At 41.7% G+C, this 20,755-nt stretch overlaps 1 protein-coding gene across 1 annotated transcript; it reads left to right on the top strand.

The window, feature by feature from the left end:
* Window positions 1–10,338: 10,338 nt before the first annotated feature.
* LOC307264030 (uncharacterized protein) lies at window positions 10,339–15,891 on the top strand (the record flags this gene model as incomplete). The annotated part of the gene is made up of 3 exons (XM_080045355.1): window positions 10,339–12,475; window positions 15,012–15,129; window positions 15,651–15,891. The coding sequence occupies 3 exons, from the start codon at window positions 10,339–10,341 to the stop codon at window positions 15,889–15,891; spliced, it is 2,496 nt and encodes an 831-aa protein (XP_079901481.1).
* Window positions 15,892–20,755: the final 4,864 nt, after the last annotated feature.

Raw genomic sequence — 20,755 nt, 5'->3', positions numbered from 1 at the left:
GTTTTCAGCTTATAGGCTTACCTCACTAACTTTTGTAAACATTTCTAGTACTTATTTCATGTTTAAAGATCAGGTGAATTCCATTTATTCCATGTAAACTGTTAAAAGTAATTTCCTGGGGACAGAAATAACACACGAGGAATGACTCTGCTATCATTTTCAGTGAGTGATATACTCTACACTTGTAATAACTGTTGTCTCTACGGTGACCTTTCAGAATCCGATTGCATCAGCTGCAGGTATATTGGGTTCAGGAGGTCTATTGCAAGGCCAGTCTACTTCCCAAGATACACTCTCAAGCACATTGGTAAGCTACAAATTGTGTGTGTGTTTATGTCTATACAGTATACAATATAGTGTGTGTATGTGTTGTGGAAGCAAATGTATGTTCATTTTACTCTTGTCCCTACGTTCATTTTTTAAACAAGTATGTGTATTTCCCCTCATCTTTATTTTTGTAAAGACATGCTATGAATACATTAGTCTAATGTATGGCCGGCACCGTAGGTCTGAGGCGACACCTTATGCTGGGCTTACACTAGAGGACTTTTAAAAGACTTTGAAAAGACTCTTACATCTAAAGACAATCAACTCACACCTGGTGTTGGGCGACACCCTAAGGCCCTTTCCCAAATGACTCCCTATGCACTCCCACTCCGTGAGCGAGTGGGACTCGCTGTGGAGTCACCCTCGCGGCTGTGGAGTGCCAGTCGATCATTAAGGGGAGGGTATAACAACGGCGCGGCTTTGGCAAGCCCTCGCCTCTGTCAGACGGAAACAGGAAGAAACCTGGAGACACTAGTTAACTGTTAAGTCTTTATTTCTCACCCTAAAATAAAATTCCACCACTTTTATATTTGACCTGAAACGATCTTTACATTCATAAGCTACGCATGTGAGAGTAAATGTAGTATTGAATAAAAACAAACTCACTCCCATGATTTTTTGGCTGCATCATTTATTTTTTGTTAAACATTTTGTAACTGCATATTCTTAATTTTACCAGCTCAGTCTGTAGTGGAGAAAACGGGTGGGTGATCCGCTGTTTAATTATCCTTTTAGTTTACATGCACAGCAGCATACAAAACCAGGGAAAAGAACAATAGTCTGCTAAAGCATGTATTCCACTTGCCTTAATCTGCCATTTCGACCCGCGAATCGCGGCAGTTAATTAGCGTGCATAAATTATAATGCACTGCAAGTGTGGTCATAAATAAGAAAAGTCATGCGCTCCAGCTGACTGACGTCACCGCCGCTATTACTACCCCTCATTGGCTTTAACAGTAACACAAATCTTACTAACAATTTAAGGAAATAATAATCACTGTCCCTTATTAACTTGTGGGCATTTTCTTCATCTGCTTCGTTTTATCTTTTATCCACGCCTTGAAAATACACTAACGGTAGACAAGTGGCATAATCAAATCAACAAGTGTAAAACATGTTAATTCCAACATTGTAGGCTACCCTCCGGTTCTGTCATTTAGGGCTATGCATAAAAATAAACAATCAAATGTCTGTTTGAGGTAAGAGAACGTTTCATTTATAATTCGGGAAACAAACTCCACGCAACTCTCATTTGTAAGTTGGCTCCTCCATTCCGGACTTAATTGATTGGCGGACACCTGTGTCAAACGTAGGGCTAAGCCACTATCGATGCAGACTCGGTGATCGAGGGCTTCTTAACCCACTCACACTCGAGGCTCTGTGGTTTGGGACGACACTCAATATGGCGGGCCCTCCTCGCGAACGCGCAAACGGAGGGATAGTGGATAGGGATAGGGTGTAGGGGGTGGATCTAGATTGGGCCTAAGTGTCCTGAGTGTTTCAAAGAAAACCCATTTGAATTTGCATCATCCTAGTGCCTCCCAGTCTACAAATTAGCATTGAGTGATCAAGAGCCAGACGTTTAGGGGCACTTTACACGGCCACGCAAAACGGTGCATACGCAGAAAAATTCTGCGGTTGCACTATATCATTTACAGGAAAACAGCAAACGCAAACGCAGGCATGAAACCGCAGATTTTTGAGATCACCTCCGAGGGAGGATTTTTTGGGAAACTTAACGGTTTTGGTTTCCTGTAAACACCGAAACCATTTCCCCTGATAACGCTGACGTCACGGGTCCACCCTCACACATGCGTAGTCTATAACATTTGCTGTCAAAAATACCCACAAGCGAGTTATAAAGTTAGAAGACAACATGAACGGTGTCTCCACGGCACCATCACTGTGATCAGCGGGGAGTGTCGTGCAGGGCTCAAATATAGGCTAACACTCGCCAATTTAGTCCAAGCGATTACCGCAGTAAGTTATTGAGACCACCCGCCACTTTGGCTGGGGAAAGAGTTGTGCTCTGCCTGTTTTTCTAGCTAAATAAACGTGTGTCACTTCTATATGCCAGGGACACAGCTCTCTCTACATTAAAAAACACTATCAGCGTGCAGCGGTTAAGTTACTGTTCAACAAAAGGAGCATTAAGGCTACGGCTTCACAGTAAAAGCATTTCACTGGCTAAACATTAATAGCATTTCACTGGACACACGTGAGTTGACTTTTATTTTGAAGTACGCCTAACAGGAAGGTATCCGCTCACGAAGTCCCTTCACTATCAGCATGTCTTCTGTTTTTACGAGTTCAATGCGGTGAAATAAGAGGGCAGAAAGCTTGTCTTTTACAATATGTGTAACCCCAAGCTTACACCAACCGCTTTATGAACGTTAGTGGCATTCATTTTCGGTTACAATAAGGTTTTATGCATCAAATTGTACCGGAAGAGCTATCTACTAGGTGTGTGTGTGTGTGTGTGTGTGTGTGTGTGTGTGTGTGTGTGTGTGTGTGTGTGTGTGTGTGTGTGTGTGTGTGTGTGTGTGTGTGTGTGTGTGTGTGTGTGTGTGTGTGTGTGTGTGTGTGTGTGTGTGTGTGTGTGTGTGTGTGTGTGTGTGTGTGTGTGTGTGTGTGTGTGTGTGTGTGTGTGTGTGTGTGCGCGCAAGAAACGGGCGTTTTTCTCCTCTTTTTTGTATTCTCTTGTTCTTTGTCTGAACTAACTTAAGTCTACGTAAGTTACGTAAGTCTAACTGCGCCATCTTTTCCTATCTCATCTTGCACTTCTGCTGCATGATAGTCGCTCCAAAATCACACATTGTCTTTCTTTTTTTGCACACGATAACTCGGAAATAACTTTTCTCATCTAATAGAACCAGTTTTATGTATAATGCCCGATATTGTGGACAGTAATCTGCCTCAGTGTGCTTAACAAGGTACACAACAGTAATACGACACCCTCTGTCCATGGCCTGTCCGCTCGGCTGTGGAACAACCCCTCCCCCCACACACACATACAAAACAATCTTGTAACAGGGTAAAAACAGAAGAAACATCATAATAACACCATAGTAACATAAACTGTATAGTCACCGTTTGTGGAGAACTCATGCTTCTTCCTCTGTGTCAGCGGATAGTGACCAGAGACGCTGTTTGTGTGTCGAGCTCAGAGACGTTTGGTCAGACAGGACACGCCTCTTCATGACGTCAGATGCAGTTTGAAAAAGATCCGTCCACTACAGGCTTAGAAAACAACGCGAGAAGTGAGCCTCCTTCTCCAGGACATTGTGCGTCACTCCATGCGCTATTGGTTGGACCTGCTTGTCTCGTTGCGCTATTGGTTGGATGTGCTTGTCTATCAATATTTCTGAAACAAAACCCACCAATCAGCACTAAGTAAAACCCTAAGGACATACCTTATTACCGTAGTACCTGGGTTTTTTTACTGGAGGGAACAGGAATCTTTCAGTGGAAACAATGGCGACAAGAAAGTTGTAAACAGACGCTGCTGTTGCAGAGATTTGCAGAAGTTAGTAGCCATGAAGAAGATGGCCATTCTGACATCGAAGGATTTGATTCAGGCGACGAATGTGGTTATGAAGATCACATCGACCCGTTTGAAGACAGGTAAGAGAATTTACAAAATCTCTTGTAATCTGAAACTTGCGTTTACTGTGCGCAATAGTCAGTTGTCGCGTGATGGTTCTTATTTCCAAGGCTTGACTTCTAGCACAACATTGCGACGTTTCAGAGAGTTTCTTAGCCTACACTTATCTAATAATAAACAAATAAATAAAAAACGATAATGTGGCATGTCAAATATAGTTTTTTATTCAGTGTAGAAGTCTTTCCCTTGTGTCATAGTAAAATAATCTAGTTTGGAAACAGTTTTGCATCAACTATTGTTTGCACACAATTTGTGAAATTTGAGAGAGTGTAAACATTTCTATTAGTATTATAATGTAACAAGGGTCACTTGTTGTTGCTTTGTACAATGAAGATAAAAATAAAGGACAGTTGGAAATCAGTTGTCTCTCCTCCCCTTACATACACATCTAAGATGCTAAGAACTGTGTGTCCCTACCCCCACACATTAGAAGGTGCTAACTGTGTTGGGGAGGGAAGAAGGTAAACAGCAGTTGGGGTTTTCAGTTATAAAGAAGAAAACTCAGTCTTTCTTGTCCTTTTTTTACAGACAGGACTAAGAGCTGCCTGAACCCAGCCCAGCACCTTCCACTCCTGCAGCATCAGCACCACCTGTGTCAACACCTTCTTCCCTGCCCAGCACAAGGTCCATGTCCAAAAGGAGCACAGGTATAAGGCCTCCAGCTACCCCATCACCCGCATCAAATAGGTCCCGTGCCCAAATTCCCCAGGTACCAACCCGAGCGCCACCCACACCTCGAATACCACCAGCCCCCACACACCCAGCTGCAATGTTGCCCTCTGCCTGCAAGTGGACAGGAACTGTTTTGCAAAGTGGCATGGCATTGACATTTAGCTTGTAAATAATGACAGTGTTTCCCCCAGCGCTTTATAGTTAAGGCGGCCGCCTTAGCAAAACCGGCCCCCCGCCTTGACTACTGACCGACCAAAAAAAAAAAAAAAATTAAATCTTTATTTTTTTATTTTTAGTGCTGCACAATTAATGTACTAGCAAGCGCGATGTGTGATTTTTCATGGTCAGAAATGCGCGAAAGGCCGTGATTTGCGGTAAATAAATGTGCACATATGTCTCCAAGCGTTTCTCTCTGCTCAGACTATCAGCTGCTCTGTGTCGGGGGCTCTGCGCGCGCGACCGTCCCGCGCTGCGCGCGACTACGGCATGTACGCGGGAAACGAGCAGCAGCAAACCGACATTTAACCTGTGGCGATAATAAACGCAGTGCGGTTCTATGGGGATATTTAGCTGAACAGAAAGAAGTGCTCTGCAAAGCTAGACTAGTTTAAAACTCCACATCACCGTGGCAACACAACTTATCGGCTCATACAGCGCAGAGAAAAGTCTGATACATGCATGAGAGTGATGGCCCAGGCACCTTTCAGTAAGTTTACAGAAGTGCACACTGTAACTGTCTTTGAAATGCCTTTAGTCATTTTAAGGGGAAAACACTTTGTATTATTTCAATAATTGAATTATTTTTCAAACAGCATGCTTGTGTAGGCCGACAAGATTTATTTTTCTGAATTTTAAATGCTGCTTTATTTTTATGTTTTAAATTTGGAAATACATGTTCCAAAACAACCAATAACCTCTGTATTTAAAAAGAAATCAAGCAAGTAGGCTAATAATAACCATATATGAATTAATCGCATCACAGTATGCCTATTGTCCACAATAATCTCACAACAGCCCCCCATCCAAAAAGGAACTTTAAAAAGCACTTTGATACACATGTTAAGTGTATGGTCCATTATTTGTATTTAGTGTGTCTGCATGGTATTGCACCAAAACAGTAGAACTTTTCTTTAATTGTATTTTGTACCGTCTGCATGTTTGCACAAAATGTGCACATAGCAAACAAAATTGCACAACTGTAAGGTCAGTGTCATTCAAATAAACAGAACCATTTCTTTAGGGCGCATTGGCATCTTTGAGCAAAATACCCCCAAAATTTTCGCCGCGGCGCTTTGCGCCGCGCCTCCTGTGCGGCTTGACAGTGACCACCTTGACTAAGACATTTCCTGGGGGAAACACTGAATGTATACTACATAGTGTGTAAATAGTTTGTAATTATTGTTTTTCCTGCGTGTTGTTATATATAGTAAACTGTTTGTTTGAATTTTTTTTTGTGATGCTCCCTTTTTTATTGGTATACATCCCATGAGTCTTTATATGTGGTACAAAGTCTTCATTCAGTCTAATTTCCTAATGTTTTTTGAAAGTAGAGACAACATTTCTACCAAAAAGCTTCTGGACCAAATTTTATATTAGTCATGTTTTGTGCACTCCCCTACTGTGTTCTGGAAAATTACCACTGCATTTTTGAAGCTAAGGCTTAGGAGAAGCAATTTCAAGAGCCAAAACAACTCAACAGGATGACTAAAGGTTCTTCTTTCACACAAATTTCCAGGTTTTTCAAAAATCGCAATTCATTTTTCAGCATTTAAGCCAATTATTTATATACACAATGGTCTAGGACATAAATAGACCTCAGAAAACAAAGGCTTAATGTGTTCTGAACATTTCCATATAAAACACTTTGGTATAATTTATCTTCTTGCACATTTGAAATAGGTATTTATAGAAGTATGTCAAATTGAAGAAAATTATCACTTTCTGTCAAAATGAAAATCTCCTCCCAATCAGTCCCCTCTGTGTGTGTGCGTTGAAGAAAAGAAGCCAGTGTTAATACGCAGCCTATGACTACATGACTATAGACTACGTGTGTGTGTGTGTGTGCCTGTGTGTGTGTGCGCGTGCGTGTGCGTGTGTGTGTGTGTGTGTGTGTGAGCTTCACTGATCCGCGACCAACTCAGAAGCAGAAGTCTGTCCGATAATAGCATCACGTATCACTCACACACACACACACACACACACACGCCACACACACACACACACACACACACACACACACACACACACACACACACACACACACACAGGAAGCCAGAAAGCAGAATAATTTACATATTCACACAAACACAAGCACACACCACATGTGTCACATTTAGAGGAAGTCATGCCACCGTTAACCTACTCTGTTCTGCTGCTTTGGGGGATAAACTCTAGAGTCTACTCTACGCCACAGACGTCTGACCGCTCCGTGAGTGTCTCTTTAAGACTTATACCTTAAAAAACATTCTATCTGTTTTTTGTTTATATATACTTTATTTTAGGATCATATATAACTTTGGGAACTTATTTTTCATATTTACAAGATCCTACAAACATTGTTTTAATGTAAACAATATAGATAGATAAATAAATAAACAAACAAACAAACAAACAAACAAACAAATAAATAAATAAATAACAAAACAAAAAACAATAATGATAAATAATATATGTATATATATATATATATATATATATATATATATATATATATATATATATATATATATATATGTACATCCACATATGCATAGGCCTACATACAATACATATACATCAGTACACATATACTCAACAAAAGACACATAAACATTACACATAACATTCTATCTGTTTTTGTGAACACAGACTCCCAAATATTTTTAGATTGTTTTGATAGAAAAATTTGTAAATTGTCAATCACTCAATTTTCATTGCACCCATTCTCCATCGCTGTCTAATGTCTAATGTCTAATCTTGAATCTTGATGTATTTTCTTTGTTTTTATTATCTCGTAAATGCACTTTCTAATGTCTAATCTTGATGCCCATGTAAAGCACTTTGAATGGCCTTGTGTCTGAATTGTGCTGTAGAAATAAACTAGCCTTGCCTTATAATAAATCGACGCCCACTGTTAATCCTAGTTTCCAGTGATTTGGGTATTTTCCTCATTACGCCAACTGTAGTTCCTGGTTGAGCGTATACCCATGACAAAGGCATTAAGAAAAACAATATCAAAATAGCATTCTTTGCACTGATGGTCTCGTTTGCTGTTACATGTAATTTATGATCATCAGAGGAAAAATGAGACTGTTTCAGAAATATTTAAAAGTTCCTTGTAGCTACTTTGAAATATGATATATTTACTGTAAACCTTTTGCAAATAATCCAATGTTCTTGATCCTAATTTCTTTTTTCATATTTGATTCAAAACCTGAATATTGGTAAAAAAAAAAAAAAAAAAAAAAAAAAGAAGACATTTGAAGATTTCATGAAATCTTCAAACGTCTTTTCTGACTGCCTGGGGGTATGGACTGTTGGCCAGCCTGCTAGTTTCAGCCCTGATGGACCTATATCTTCTGCCAGGGGGCATTGGTTGAAACCGGTGGTGTGCTGGGTGTAGAAAAAAGTTATGTTTCAAAGGTTATTGAGGATCTACAGACAGATAGCTTACTAGGGAGCTGAGCACGGTGTGAATGTCACTGCCATAATAGTGCCATGGCAAATAACAGAGGTACAGACTTGACTGTTTTGGAGTGCTTTTGCAGATGTGTTTTATCTGTGTCAGTATAGCTGTGTATCTGTGTATCTGAGTGTGATGAAAATGGGGGCGGACCTGATAAGCCTTTGGCTTCTCCTGCTACCCTTCGGTAGCCTGGCATTCCCAGACCTGCCACTAGGCGCTGGCAAATTAAATTTGCTGCGCGTGTTGGTCTGGACACGCTCCGTTGAAGCTTTATCAAGAAAGCCAGAAATCTGGCTGGTGGTTTCAATTGGTTCTATCTAATATGGGCGCGCCAGAGCCCTTTATATGGTGCTCTGGGGAGGACATAACCGGATGACGACAGTGACGTGCATGCGACGTCGAAGCCGTGATAGTAAACATCAAAGATGGCTGCGGATATGTTGTGTGAGTTTGAGACTGCTTTGGCCTCGACCCTTAACGATTTGGAAGACGGCACTCAAATCTTTCATTAGCAAGTAAGTGGAATGTTCTACTTTGCCGACCGACAACGGCAAACGTTTAATTTAACAGTTTAACAGCTGTTCGCTAAACGAAAGGGGCTTACGTCGCCTTGTGCATCGCTCTGATTGGTTGTAGTGCTATCCAACTGCGTGCAGTGGCATTTGAAATGCACGAGTAGGAGCCGCCCCTTGAGTTGGAAATTACTATTGATCGTGGCCAGACCCTCTATCATTCAAGATATCAGGGTCTGGATTTCCAGGCTAACCCTTCGGACCATAACACAGAGATGTATGTGTGAATATGTCAAGGAGAAAATTGTGTGTGTGTCCGAAAGAATAATAAATAAATAAATAAAATAAAAGATTGTCCTGAAGGATATTTCTCACTCGGCGCATGCAGCGGGAGGTGAACACAGTCGTGATGTCTGGTAGGATGACCCCAATGACCTCTATACTCTGTGTATGGCCTCCTTCTCAAACCACACCAGTAACCCACAGGTCAGCACACTCTCCACTGCACAGTGCTAGAAGTTAACCAGAGGCGATATTTCTCTTACAACACAGTCACACTAAAAACTTAATACTATGGGCCCTCTCCATCAACTCATTCCCAATGAGGAGTGGGGAGTGGCTCAGTTGTCCGGTCTTGCAGCAATACACTATAACATCCTTGGTGTTTTGTGTTGAGGGCCAGGTTGCTGCTGCTGCACCATGCTGCCAGCAGTTGGACTTCTCACCTGTATCTCCCTATTCCCGGTGATGAGACCGATCACTGTTGTGTCGTCGGCATATTTTATTACATTGGTGGATGGGGAGGAAGAGCTGCAGTCGGGCTAAGCACACAGCCCTGGGGGGCCCCGGTGTTGATGGTCAAAGTGGACGATGTGTGCTTGCCTACCCTTACATATTGTTTGTTAGAAAGTCCGAAACCGGTTGTCAATCCGGACTAGATTGATGACTACATGAACCAATCAGGGGCTGACATCCACTGACAGACAGTAAGCGGGGAGGGTCTGGTCTGACTGGAGGCTAGATACATGAACCAATCAGGGACACCAAAATGGAGGTGTTCTAAAACTTTTGACCGATAACGAAATAAGAGACATAAATTAACATTGTGTATCATTGTGTTCTTCTTCTGCAGATTTACACCTTGAACAACGACAGCATCAACAATGGGAAGCCAGTCTTTTCTTTTCTTACTTCTGTTTCTCCTGCTTAATCTAAACCCTTCACTGTCTTACTCCCTGAAAAACTGCAGCATTGAATATTTTACAGACGCCTCGGCTGAGGTTTCTCTGGATTGCACTTACCATAAACTAGTCACCATCCCCGATGACATCCCCAGAAATGCGACAATAGTCAGACTCCATGAAAACCAAATTGAACGTATTAACAGGGAAGACTTCGGCGACTTGTCAAAACTGAGAAATTTGACTTTGCACTCAAATAAGATTTCTCACATTGACGACGGTTCTTTCATACATTTAAAGGAGTTGAAATATCTTAACATGGGGGAAAATCAACTCACCAATCTGACAGAAAACATCTTTGAGGGTCTGGATAATCTCACCGCGCTAGACCTTCACGAGAACAGCATTCAGTTCATCCATGCCTCTGCCTTTCAGTTCCTGACCAGATTACAAACATTGGTATTACATGATAATTTGCTCCATCAAATTTCGGAAATTGAACCTATCCTCCAGCTGCCACAGCTTCAGTATCTGGGCATCGGGAGTAATAAATTCAGCTCCTTTGAGAGCAAAGACCTGCAGCCAAATGTCACCTCAGGCCTGAAGGTGTTGGATGTTTTTAGCAATAAGTTTGAGAAGTTTAGCATCACGACCCAGATGTTTCCTCACCTTGAGACGTTAGACCTTTCTCGTTGTGGCCATGAAGCGGGCATGACATTGGAGATTCCTCACAACGTAACTCGGCTGTATTTCAGTACAACTGTGATTCGGTTTCAAGAGATTCAAAGAGTCCTGCAGAGTCTTGATTCACTGGTGCATCTGAGATTGAATTATGCGAACAAGAAGATCAAGAAAGGTCTCTTGGATACGGTCTGCAAAATACCAACACTCAGGAAGCTTGATCTCTTTTACAACCATGTCGCCAATTTAAGTGCTAAAGTTGTAACTTGCTCTCAGCTCAGGGAGCTTGATTTATCCACTACTCACATGACACAGCTGCCGAAAGACTCGATACAATCCATGAAGGGACTGACGTTGCTAAAAATCGACACCAACTTACTCACTAAAGTACCAGATGACATCAGAGCTCTGTCTTCTCTTGAAGTCCTAAACCTTGAAGACAATCTCATCTCTGAGTTGACTTGTGAGGATTTTGTAAACACAACAAGCCTTACCGAGCTTTACCTGAAAGCAAACAAGATTTCCAAACTGGACAAGTGTGTTTTTGAAAGCGTCCGTAATCTTAAGGTTTTAGATTTGAGCGACAACCTGATGTGGAAATTCGGAGGCGCCTTCAAAACAGGCCTGAAAAAACTAGAGTTCCTGGATTTGAGCAACAACTTAATTGTAATTCTTGATTCTAATGCTTTCCAAAGTTTAGGTTCCTTGAAAAATCTAGATGTGGTGTCAAAGCGTATCGGACGGGTGAAAAGTAAAGCTTTTGACGGTCTGACAAGCCTGGAATCTCTCAGTGTTTCTCTTCCACTCTCTTTTGAAAACAACTTTGAAGGATTACAGCAGCTAGGGAATCTAACAATCTATTTCGATACAGACGGCACTTTCAAAGGTCCCAATCCAAACTATAATGAATCCACCTTCCCTTTGAATTCTCTGAAAACCTTCAAAATGATATGCAAGGGTTATCACTACGGCTTCCCATTTGACTTACCGGTAGAATTGCACGAGGCTATGACACAGTTAGAGGACTTCACAGCTGAAAACGTGTATATTTCTGCGCCCCGTCCAGACACATTTCAGTTCAATAACCAGCTCAAGAGTTTGACCATAGGACAGACAGATTTATCAGATTTGAACCCTGAGTTGTTTTGGCCGATCCCAAACCTGGAGTCTCTGGATCTCTCTGACAGTAAGCTGAAGTCTTTAGAGTTCCTGTCCCAGGCCGGCCTGTCTGCACTCAGACGTTTGACTCTGAGACAGAATGAGATCACAGTGATCAGTGAGACGGTCTTCCAGTCTCTCCCTGCACTAACACACCTGGACCTGGCCGAGAACCCTTTCACCTGCGACTGCTCCAACGCCGGCTTCATCCAATGGGTGAAGAGCAACAACCAAACTCAGGTTGTTAACGCCTACCAGTACTCTTGTTCCTTTCCTGCGGCCCAACAAGGCAGCAAGCTGCTGGACTTTGACTTCCAGTCCTGTTGGATGGACGTTAGCTTCCTATGCTTCATTAGCAGCTCTGGTGTGGTGGTGCTAACCCTACTAGCGTCCTTCATCTACCACTTCCTGAGGTGGCAGCTAGCCTACGCCTATCACCTGTTCCTGGCCTTCCTCTATGACAGCAGGAAGAGGAAGAAGGGAGCTGCTCTCCACTACGACGCCTTCATCTCCTACAACGTTCACGACGAGGCCTGGGTCCACAGAGAGATGCTCCCAGTGCTGGAAGGAGAGCAGGGCTGGAGGCTGTGTCTGCACCACAGGGACTTCCAACCAGGTCAGGAGTCACTCTCTTCATCTCTGTCTTTATTAGGGTGGTAGGATGGCCTAGAGTTGGAGAGGTTCCTTCTCCCAGTAACCATGAGATATCTGGTTCCTCCCTGTAACCATGAGGTCTCTGGTTCCTCCTCCCAGTAACCATGAGGTCTCTGGTTCTTCCCATTAAACATGGATGGATTGGTTGGATCCCAGGCACTGGACAGGAAGGTGTTAGTAGTAAAACTAGTTGTGGCTGCTATTACATCTACGGTGACCACCATCTCTACCATTGTCCTCAAACAGGGTCAGCCATAGTACAGCGCCCCTGTAGTTTGGGGGTTTAGTGCCTTGCTCAAGGACACACTGCTAAAGATGGTGGGCAACGTGGATGTAATTCCAGACACCACTAGTTTTAATACTAACGCCCTCCTGTCCGGTGCAGGGGATCCAACCAGAGACCTCATATTTACTGGGAGGAACCAGAGACCTCATGGTCACTGGGAGGAACCAGAGACCTCATGGTTACTGGGAGGAGGAACCAGAGACCTCATTGTTACTGGGAGGAGGAAGCAGAGACCTCATGGTTACTGGGAGGAGCCAGAGACCTCATGGTTACTGGTCGACCCCTTTCCTCCAGGCCATCCTATCACAAATACATGAACACTTTCTGGGGCCTATTGCATAAAAGTGGTATTAAGATATCCAGGATGATTGATAAAGCCAGCCTTGACAAAGTCCAGCCTGGGCACTTTGGATTAGTCAGTTACATAAACGCCAATCCAGGATGTAAAGGGGCTGCTTTGTCAAGCCAGGTGTAAGTCATTCTGTTAAGAGCCAGCCCACAGCTTTCAGAAGTAGACCCAGAGATCGAACTCAGATTTACTGATGTAAAAATGTAAAAGACGGCCCATTTTCCCACAATGCCTTGCTAGTTTAAACCGTAAATCAGGGGGCAGTTCATTTTATGCAGGGGATGTCATCTCTGCCAACTAATCTTGATGTCCCTGTATTGTTTTATGATAAAATAGTTGACAGTGAGCAGTCTGCAGGTGCATTTAAAAAATAGAATATCATGGAATGTCCATTCAAAAAGTTAAACTTTCATTACACAAAGTGAAATATGTCAGGCCTTCTTTTTGGATGATTGATTGATCATGGAATAAAAAATCCAGTATCTCAAAATATTAGAATATTGCATACAACCAATCAGAAATGTCGACCTTCTGATAAGTCTGTAAAAGTTTATTCTAGATTAATTTCACTTAATGTGTAATGAATCTAGAACATATTTAAGTTTCACTTTTTGAATTAAATTACAGAAAAAAGGAAACTTTCATTGATATTTAATTTTGTTTTAGATGCACCTCGATATAGTTATAAGTACAAAGTGAATTTATTTGACCCACATTTGCAACGTCATCTACCATCGATAATCAATTGTATAAATATAGCCCGCAATATGAACAGACTATCACATAAATTATTATAATGTATATAATTTCATCTTAATGTAATTATAATTAAGTTAATTATAAATGGTTCAGGTTAAATAATAAAAAAATAACTATTTAACTAAATGACAATGCAGTCTTTTATATGGTACTTTAAAACAGGTTATTGAAACTTAAGCATTACACAGAAGATCATGGAATAACTGTTAAACACCTTCAGATCGGAGTGACAGCTGACTGAGCCAGTCATGCAACAGAATAAGTGTATCCTTTACGTTTAGCCTGGTCGGGACCAGGCTAAACGTAAAGGATAAATCTCCATGGTAACTTATGTCCCTCCGCTTTTATGCAACCGGATCATGGCTAACGCAAGCCAGGATAACCGAAAAATCCTAGGTTAATCCCTTATCCTAGTTGTATGCAATAGGCCCCTAGTCTGACTCAAATTTCACTAAGTTTTTTTGGAAGATGGTTAATTTATTTGGCACCATCTTCCAAAATGGCCACAATAAAAATCATGAATTTTTGAAGGTCTTAATTTTCACACATAACAATATGTTGGTCTGGTTTCTTGAAACTCAAACCAAAATTGTTCTATAGACCCTTAACTTCAATTTTGAAAGTGAAAACAAAATCTTTCCATCCGTTTCAAATGAAAACATCAAATTACCCAAACACAGCCCCCCACTACTTTGCTCTAGTTCAATGCTTCCTCTGTTAACACATTGGGTGTTGGCAAACTTAGCTTCCCCCCACACTGCTCATTAACATACTTTACAGACATGTATCTAGTCTTTTCATCTGCTGGCCTGTTTCTCTTCCTCTAATGTTCTTCCTCTTTTCCATATCAAATGTCTCACAAAGAGCAGAATACACTTGACAGTACAATGCACACTTTATCTCTCAAGTGTTGCTCTAAAGGGGTTTCACATTCTTGTCTTCTTGCAGCTCTGTGCGTTTTTGTCTGCCAGAGATGACATTTGGCTAAAGCCGATTTTATCAGAGGCACACGGTCCAGAAATGTATTATGTTCCTTTTGCGAGAATAGCAAACAAAGTTTTTTCAAGCACTGGCCACACTACATGCTGCTGTTTGTGTCCACAGGTAAGCCCATCATAGAGAACATCACAGACGCCATCTACGGCAGCAGGAAAACCATCTGTGTGATCAGCCGGCGCTACCTGCAGAGCGAGTGGTGCTCCAGGGAGATACAGATGGCAAGGTGGGGTCTGTCTGTCTGTCTGTCTGTCTGTCTGTCTGTCTGTCTGTCTGTCTGTCTGTCTGTCTGTCTGTCTGTCTAACCTCAAAAGTTAAAGTAGCTTTCAGTTGTTGTTGATTGTAGCACTCAACAGCATCTGCTATAGTGCTTAACTTCTGTCGCCCCCATGAGGAATTCTGGGTAATTACAACAACTCTGTCGGTGCATCTACATGAGTAAAGCCTTCAGTGATGGCACATGGATTTTATACCTTCTACTGTACGTCCAGGTTTTTTCTTATCAGAATCAACAATAGAAACATTTATTGGGCTCTTCTTGGGATTTTTCTGAGCTTCTGCTCCAGTGTCGGCGGGGGGGGGGGGGGGGGGGGGGGAGACACCAGTTTGTAAACGCTGCCATACTGAAAAATACAGAGAGAGTTTTGTGGAGCTGATAGGCTTAATCAACTTTATGTCAACTCGTTTAGCGATGGCTTGAATGTACACTAATCCTTACACTCCGTTCTTTGTGGTTTGTTTCCCTAGTTTCCGTCTGTTTGACGAGCAGAAGGACGTGTTGATCCTCCTGTTTCTGGAGGAGATCCCGGCCTATCAGATGTCTCCGTACTACCGCATGAGGAAGCTGGTGAAGAGACGGACCTACCTGAGCTGGCCCCAGGCCGGCCCACACACGGGGCTCTTCTGGCAGAAGGTCCAGAGAGCTTTGGAGACCGGGGAGGCTCCCACCGACAACACAGACCCGCTGACTGGTCAAGCAGGATGCTGAGGAGTGTGTGTGTGTGTGTGTGTGTTTTTCTGTGTGTGTGCGTGTGTGTGTGTGTGTGTGTGTGTGTGTGTGTGTGTGTGTGTGTGTGTGTGTGTGTGTTTGAACCATACTGAGGAAAACACCATGTCCTATCCTATCTTATCCTATCTAAAATGATTATGCAGTTTGTTCATTATGAGCCACACCGTACTGTGTTGCCGCATCCAATCAGAATGCCCGGTTCACTTTTACCTGTCTGTATCGGAGTTCAATTATTGAATGCTTGAAATAAATGCAGCTGTTTACACTCGTTGTGATCCTTAATTTAATTTAATGTATTTCTTTATTCAAAGGACAGTGCATATTGATTAACATTTCTATAAACGTACCAGTGATAGTCAGCAGGCTCATTTTGAACTGCAATCCTTTGGCAAGATGTTGAAATGACCACAAAGACCAGAAGGATGAAAACTTATAAAAAATACACACAAAAACAGATAAGAACAGAGGAGCATGTCATCAATTGACTGACTCCTTAAGACATACGTATAACCAAACAAACATTCGTACCCACCACCAAGGGTTAAACAGGACAGCTCCAACATGAACCATGCAATCAGATTAAATACTATCATACAATACTATTTAAAGTGTTCACATTTTTTGATTTCTTACAAGCCAGTTTTTAAAATTGTGGTTGAATGTATGATAAGAGGGGCTGTGTTCCAAAGGTTTGAGGCCCTCACAGAGAAACACTGGAAAGTAACTGGACATAGGTCAGAAGCAGAAGTAATACCAAGGCAGTCAAGTATCACTCACACTCAGACACACACACACACACACACACACACACACACACACACACACACACACACATACACACACACACACACACACACACACACTCATAGCCACACACACTCTCACTCAAACACACAAAGGCACATAGGCACACACACACACACACACACACACACACACACACACACACACACACACACACACACACACACAACCCAATTGTCACGTTTACAAGAAGTGAAGCCCCCATTAAATGTGTCTATTCTGCTTTCGGGGGGGATATATTCCAGTGTTTAAGCCAAAGACGTCTGAGTTTTTAAAATTGTGGTTGAATGTATGATAAGAGGGGCTGTGTTCCAAAGGTTAGAGGCCCTCACAGAGAAACACTGGAAAGTAACTGGACATAGGTCAGAAGCAGAAGTAATACCAAGGCACTCAAGTATCACTCACACACACACACACACACACACACACACACACACACACACACACACACACACACACACACACACACACACACACACACACACACACACACACACACACAACCCAATTGTCACGTTTACAAGAAGTGAAGCCCCCATTAAATGTGTCTATTCTGCTTCTGGGGGGGATATATTCCAGTGTTTAAGCCAAAACACACTCAAACACACAAAGGCACATAGGCACACACACATACACACACACACACGCACACACACGCACACACACACACACACACACACACACACACACACACACACACACACACACACACACACACACATACACACACACACACACACACACACACACACACAACCCAATTGTCACGTTTACAAGAAGTGAAGCCCCCATTAAATGTGTCTATTCTGCTTCTGGGGGGGATATATTCCAGTGTTTAAGCCAAAACACACTCAAACACACAAAGGCACATAGGCACACACACATACACACACACACGCACACACACACACACACACACACACACACACACACACACACACACACGTACACACACACACACACACACACACACACACACACACACACACACAACCCAATTGTCACGTTTACAAGAAGTGAAGCCCCCATTACATGTGTCTATTCTGCTTTCGGGGGGGATATATTCCAGTGTTTAAGCCAAAGACGTCTGACTGCTCGAGACATCAACTGTGAGTATCTCTTCAAGACTTATGCCTGAAAATACATTCTATTTGGTTTGGTGAACACAGAGTCCCCAATATTTTGAAATTAGTTTGTAAGAATATAACTATATTGTCAGTCAAGTAATGTTCATTGCAGCCATTCTACATCGCTGTCCAAATGTTTAATGTCTAATCTTGAATCTAGCTGTATTTTCTTTGTCTATGTCTATGTCTACACTGTAAACAATTGCTGTAAATGTACAGCAGGATTTCAACAGCATTAACCTGTTATTTATAAAAAACAGCATTTAACTGTTAAAATAAAAGGCAGTCTGTTAAATTACAGTCCTTTGCTGTTATTTTACGGAACGGTAATGTTTTTCAAAAATACTGAACTTTCCTGTTAATTTACCATCAAACTTGGAAGGGACAACTTGACGTGAGCTGTCTGCACATGTGAAGCTCATACAATTTTCTTCATTAATCCTCATCCATCCACATCTTCACTATTAAGTGTTGTTTACTTTATATCATCTGATTAAGTTTACTTAAAGTTGAGTTATATCTACTTGGAAATGGAAATTGCAGTTAACATAATTAAACCAAGTTAGTCTTACTTAACTGAAGAGTTGTGTTTACTCAGTAGAATGAAGGAAACAGATTGCCTTAGATAAATCAAGTAAGCACAACAAAGTGTATTGTAGAGACGCCCCCTTTCCCACAATGACTTGCACTGGACTAAACGTTTGTTATGTTGCTATTTGCACCCTCAGTAAAGGGGATGTTTCATTCCATTACCTCACTATGCATTTTGTTTAAATAAAACATTTCTGTGTGAACTAAATGTTATTTTTGGTTATAACAAACGGTTTGTGGAGATCTTAAACAAGATCCCTAGTTCAACTCAGGAGACAATTTACAATAGAAATGAATCATTCCATTGAACTTAATATATTGTAAAACGTGTCTTGAAGTAACAAACAGAAGCGGCTCTCTGTGTTTAGCATTTGAACAAATAGGGGACATAGTAAACTTATATATGGAATGAAACACATCTGCCCAATGAAATATAACATCCCCTTCGCTCACGGTGCAAACAGCAACATAACAAACATTTAGTCCAGGTTCATCCCTTTTTTCATTAACAGTATAATCCTGTCAATTTTAGTGACAGTCAAATAATGTTAATTTAACAGTAAGAAAATGGCAACCCTGCTGCCAGTTGATAACTGTTTTTTACTGAAAAAACCGGTTCATACAGTTTTCTTCATTAACAGCATAATCCTGTCAATTTTAGTGACAGTCATATAATGTTAATTTAACAGTAAGAAAATGGCAACCCTGCTGCCAGTTGATTAATGTTTTTTTACAGGGAAATTTCTTACGGTGTAATCTTGATGTAGTGTATGCCCCTGTAAAGCACTTTGAATGGCCTTGTGTCTGAATTGTGCTGTAGAAATAAACTTGCCTTGCTTTATAATAAGGTTATGCCAAGCAGTGTTTTGGGGAATTTCCTCAATGCACTAGTATCCAGCAAAATATGCTTTAAATATGATGTATTTAATGTGACTACTTTGTGCATGTTCTTGCTCCTGAAATGTGAAGAAGTTTAACATTTGAATATGTCCATTGGGTCGAAGAACATTATTTCGCTGTATTGGGACACATGGGCCATACTGTACATGGGAAACTGAAAAGATAAATTGAAAAATAAGAGTGAAAGATGATAAGAACATTTTTTGACTTCTAGTCAAATAATCATATGCCAACGTTTTGATGGAAGAAGAATAATAAGAATCATTGAACATTTCATTATTTTGGACACTCATCTTTCAATTTATCTTTTTATTTGAATTAAAACTGAATTATTGAGATATGAAGATGCGGACAGTTGGATTTTCTTTGGTCCTTTTGCTCAGCGAAGTGAACTATCTTCTGACTGTAGCTTCCACATCAGATATTAGAGGAATAGCAAAATGAAGATCTCGAAGCAAGGGGGTCAAAAAGAGTATTTTCCACATGGTCAAACTATTACACTTTAGAGCCATAGTGTTAATCACAGCCTCATTGATCTTGAAGGCCATCGCAGCTGCTGTAAATTCTCCCAAGAGAAGGGGTTTAGCAAGGGAGAAATAAACAAGCTCACCACTAGATGATGCCAAAATACTCTGTTTATTACACATTACACCTTTAAACTGTACATTGCAATTAAAACTGGACAAATAGTGAGACGAGATCAATCTGGACGTTCTCCAATCTCCGTGGGGAAGAGTCTGTTAGTGGAAGGCAGCCCCTGATTGGTTCATGTAGTCATCAATCTAGCCTCCAGTCAGACCGGACCCTCCCCACTTTCTGTCTGTTAGTGGAAGGCAGCCCCTGATTGGTTCATGTAGTCATCAATCTATCCTCCAGTCAGACCGGACCCTCCCTACTTTCTGTCTATTAGTGGAAGACAATAGCCTTGTTTGAGTTGGAGCCGTCTTGCTAAGACCTGCGCAATTATGACGCTCGTCTTGCTGAGCGCACTGCATTATGGTTAGACTTTTTTGTCCGACTTGCACCTGCGGCTGGCTGCTGCTCGGCTGCATGAGACTTTGAAGTCCCGCGGGATCAAGACGGACACAGACACTGGAGCAAGTCGCTGCAGCTCCGAGTCTGTCCGGCTTCAGTCAGGCTTTTTCGTCACTCCCCCGACTGCACTTGGCTACTCTCGTCTACTTTCCAGACGAGCCGAAACTGGGGTCGAACGGGCCTAATCCCTTATATCAGACGGGGCACAGAGATTGGAGAAAGTCTAGACTGATCTGTGGGAGAGAAAAGAATCTGAAGCTTGCGAGGCAAGAAAAATGGAGGGGTTCAAAAACCTTTGATCAATGGATCGAGCAATAAATTAATGTTGTTTATCATTGTGTTCCTTTTTCTGCAGATTTACACCTTGAACAACAACAGCCTCAACA

Source organism: Ammodytes marinus (genome assembly GCF_949987685.1).
Source record: "Ammodytes marinus genome assembly, chromosome: 17".
NCBI classification, from domain to species: domain Eukaryota; kingdom Metazoa; phylum Chordata; class Actinopteri; order Uranoscopiformes; family Ammodytidae; genus Ammodytes; species Ammodytes marinus.
Note: the sequence above shows the minus strand (reverse complement) of the source record. Positions and strands in the feature narration are given on the sequence as shown.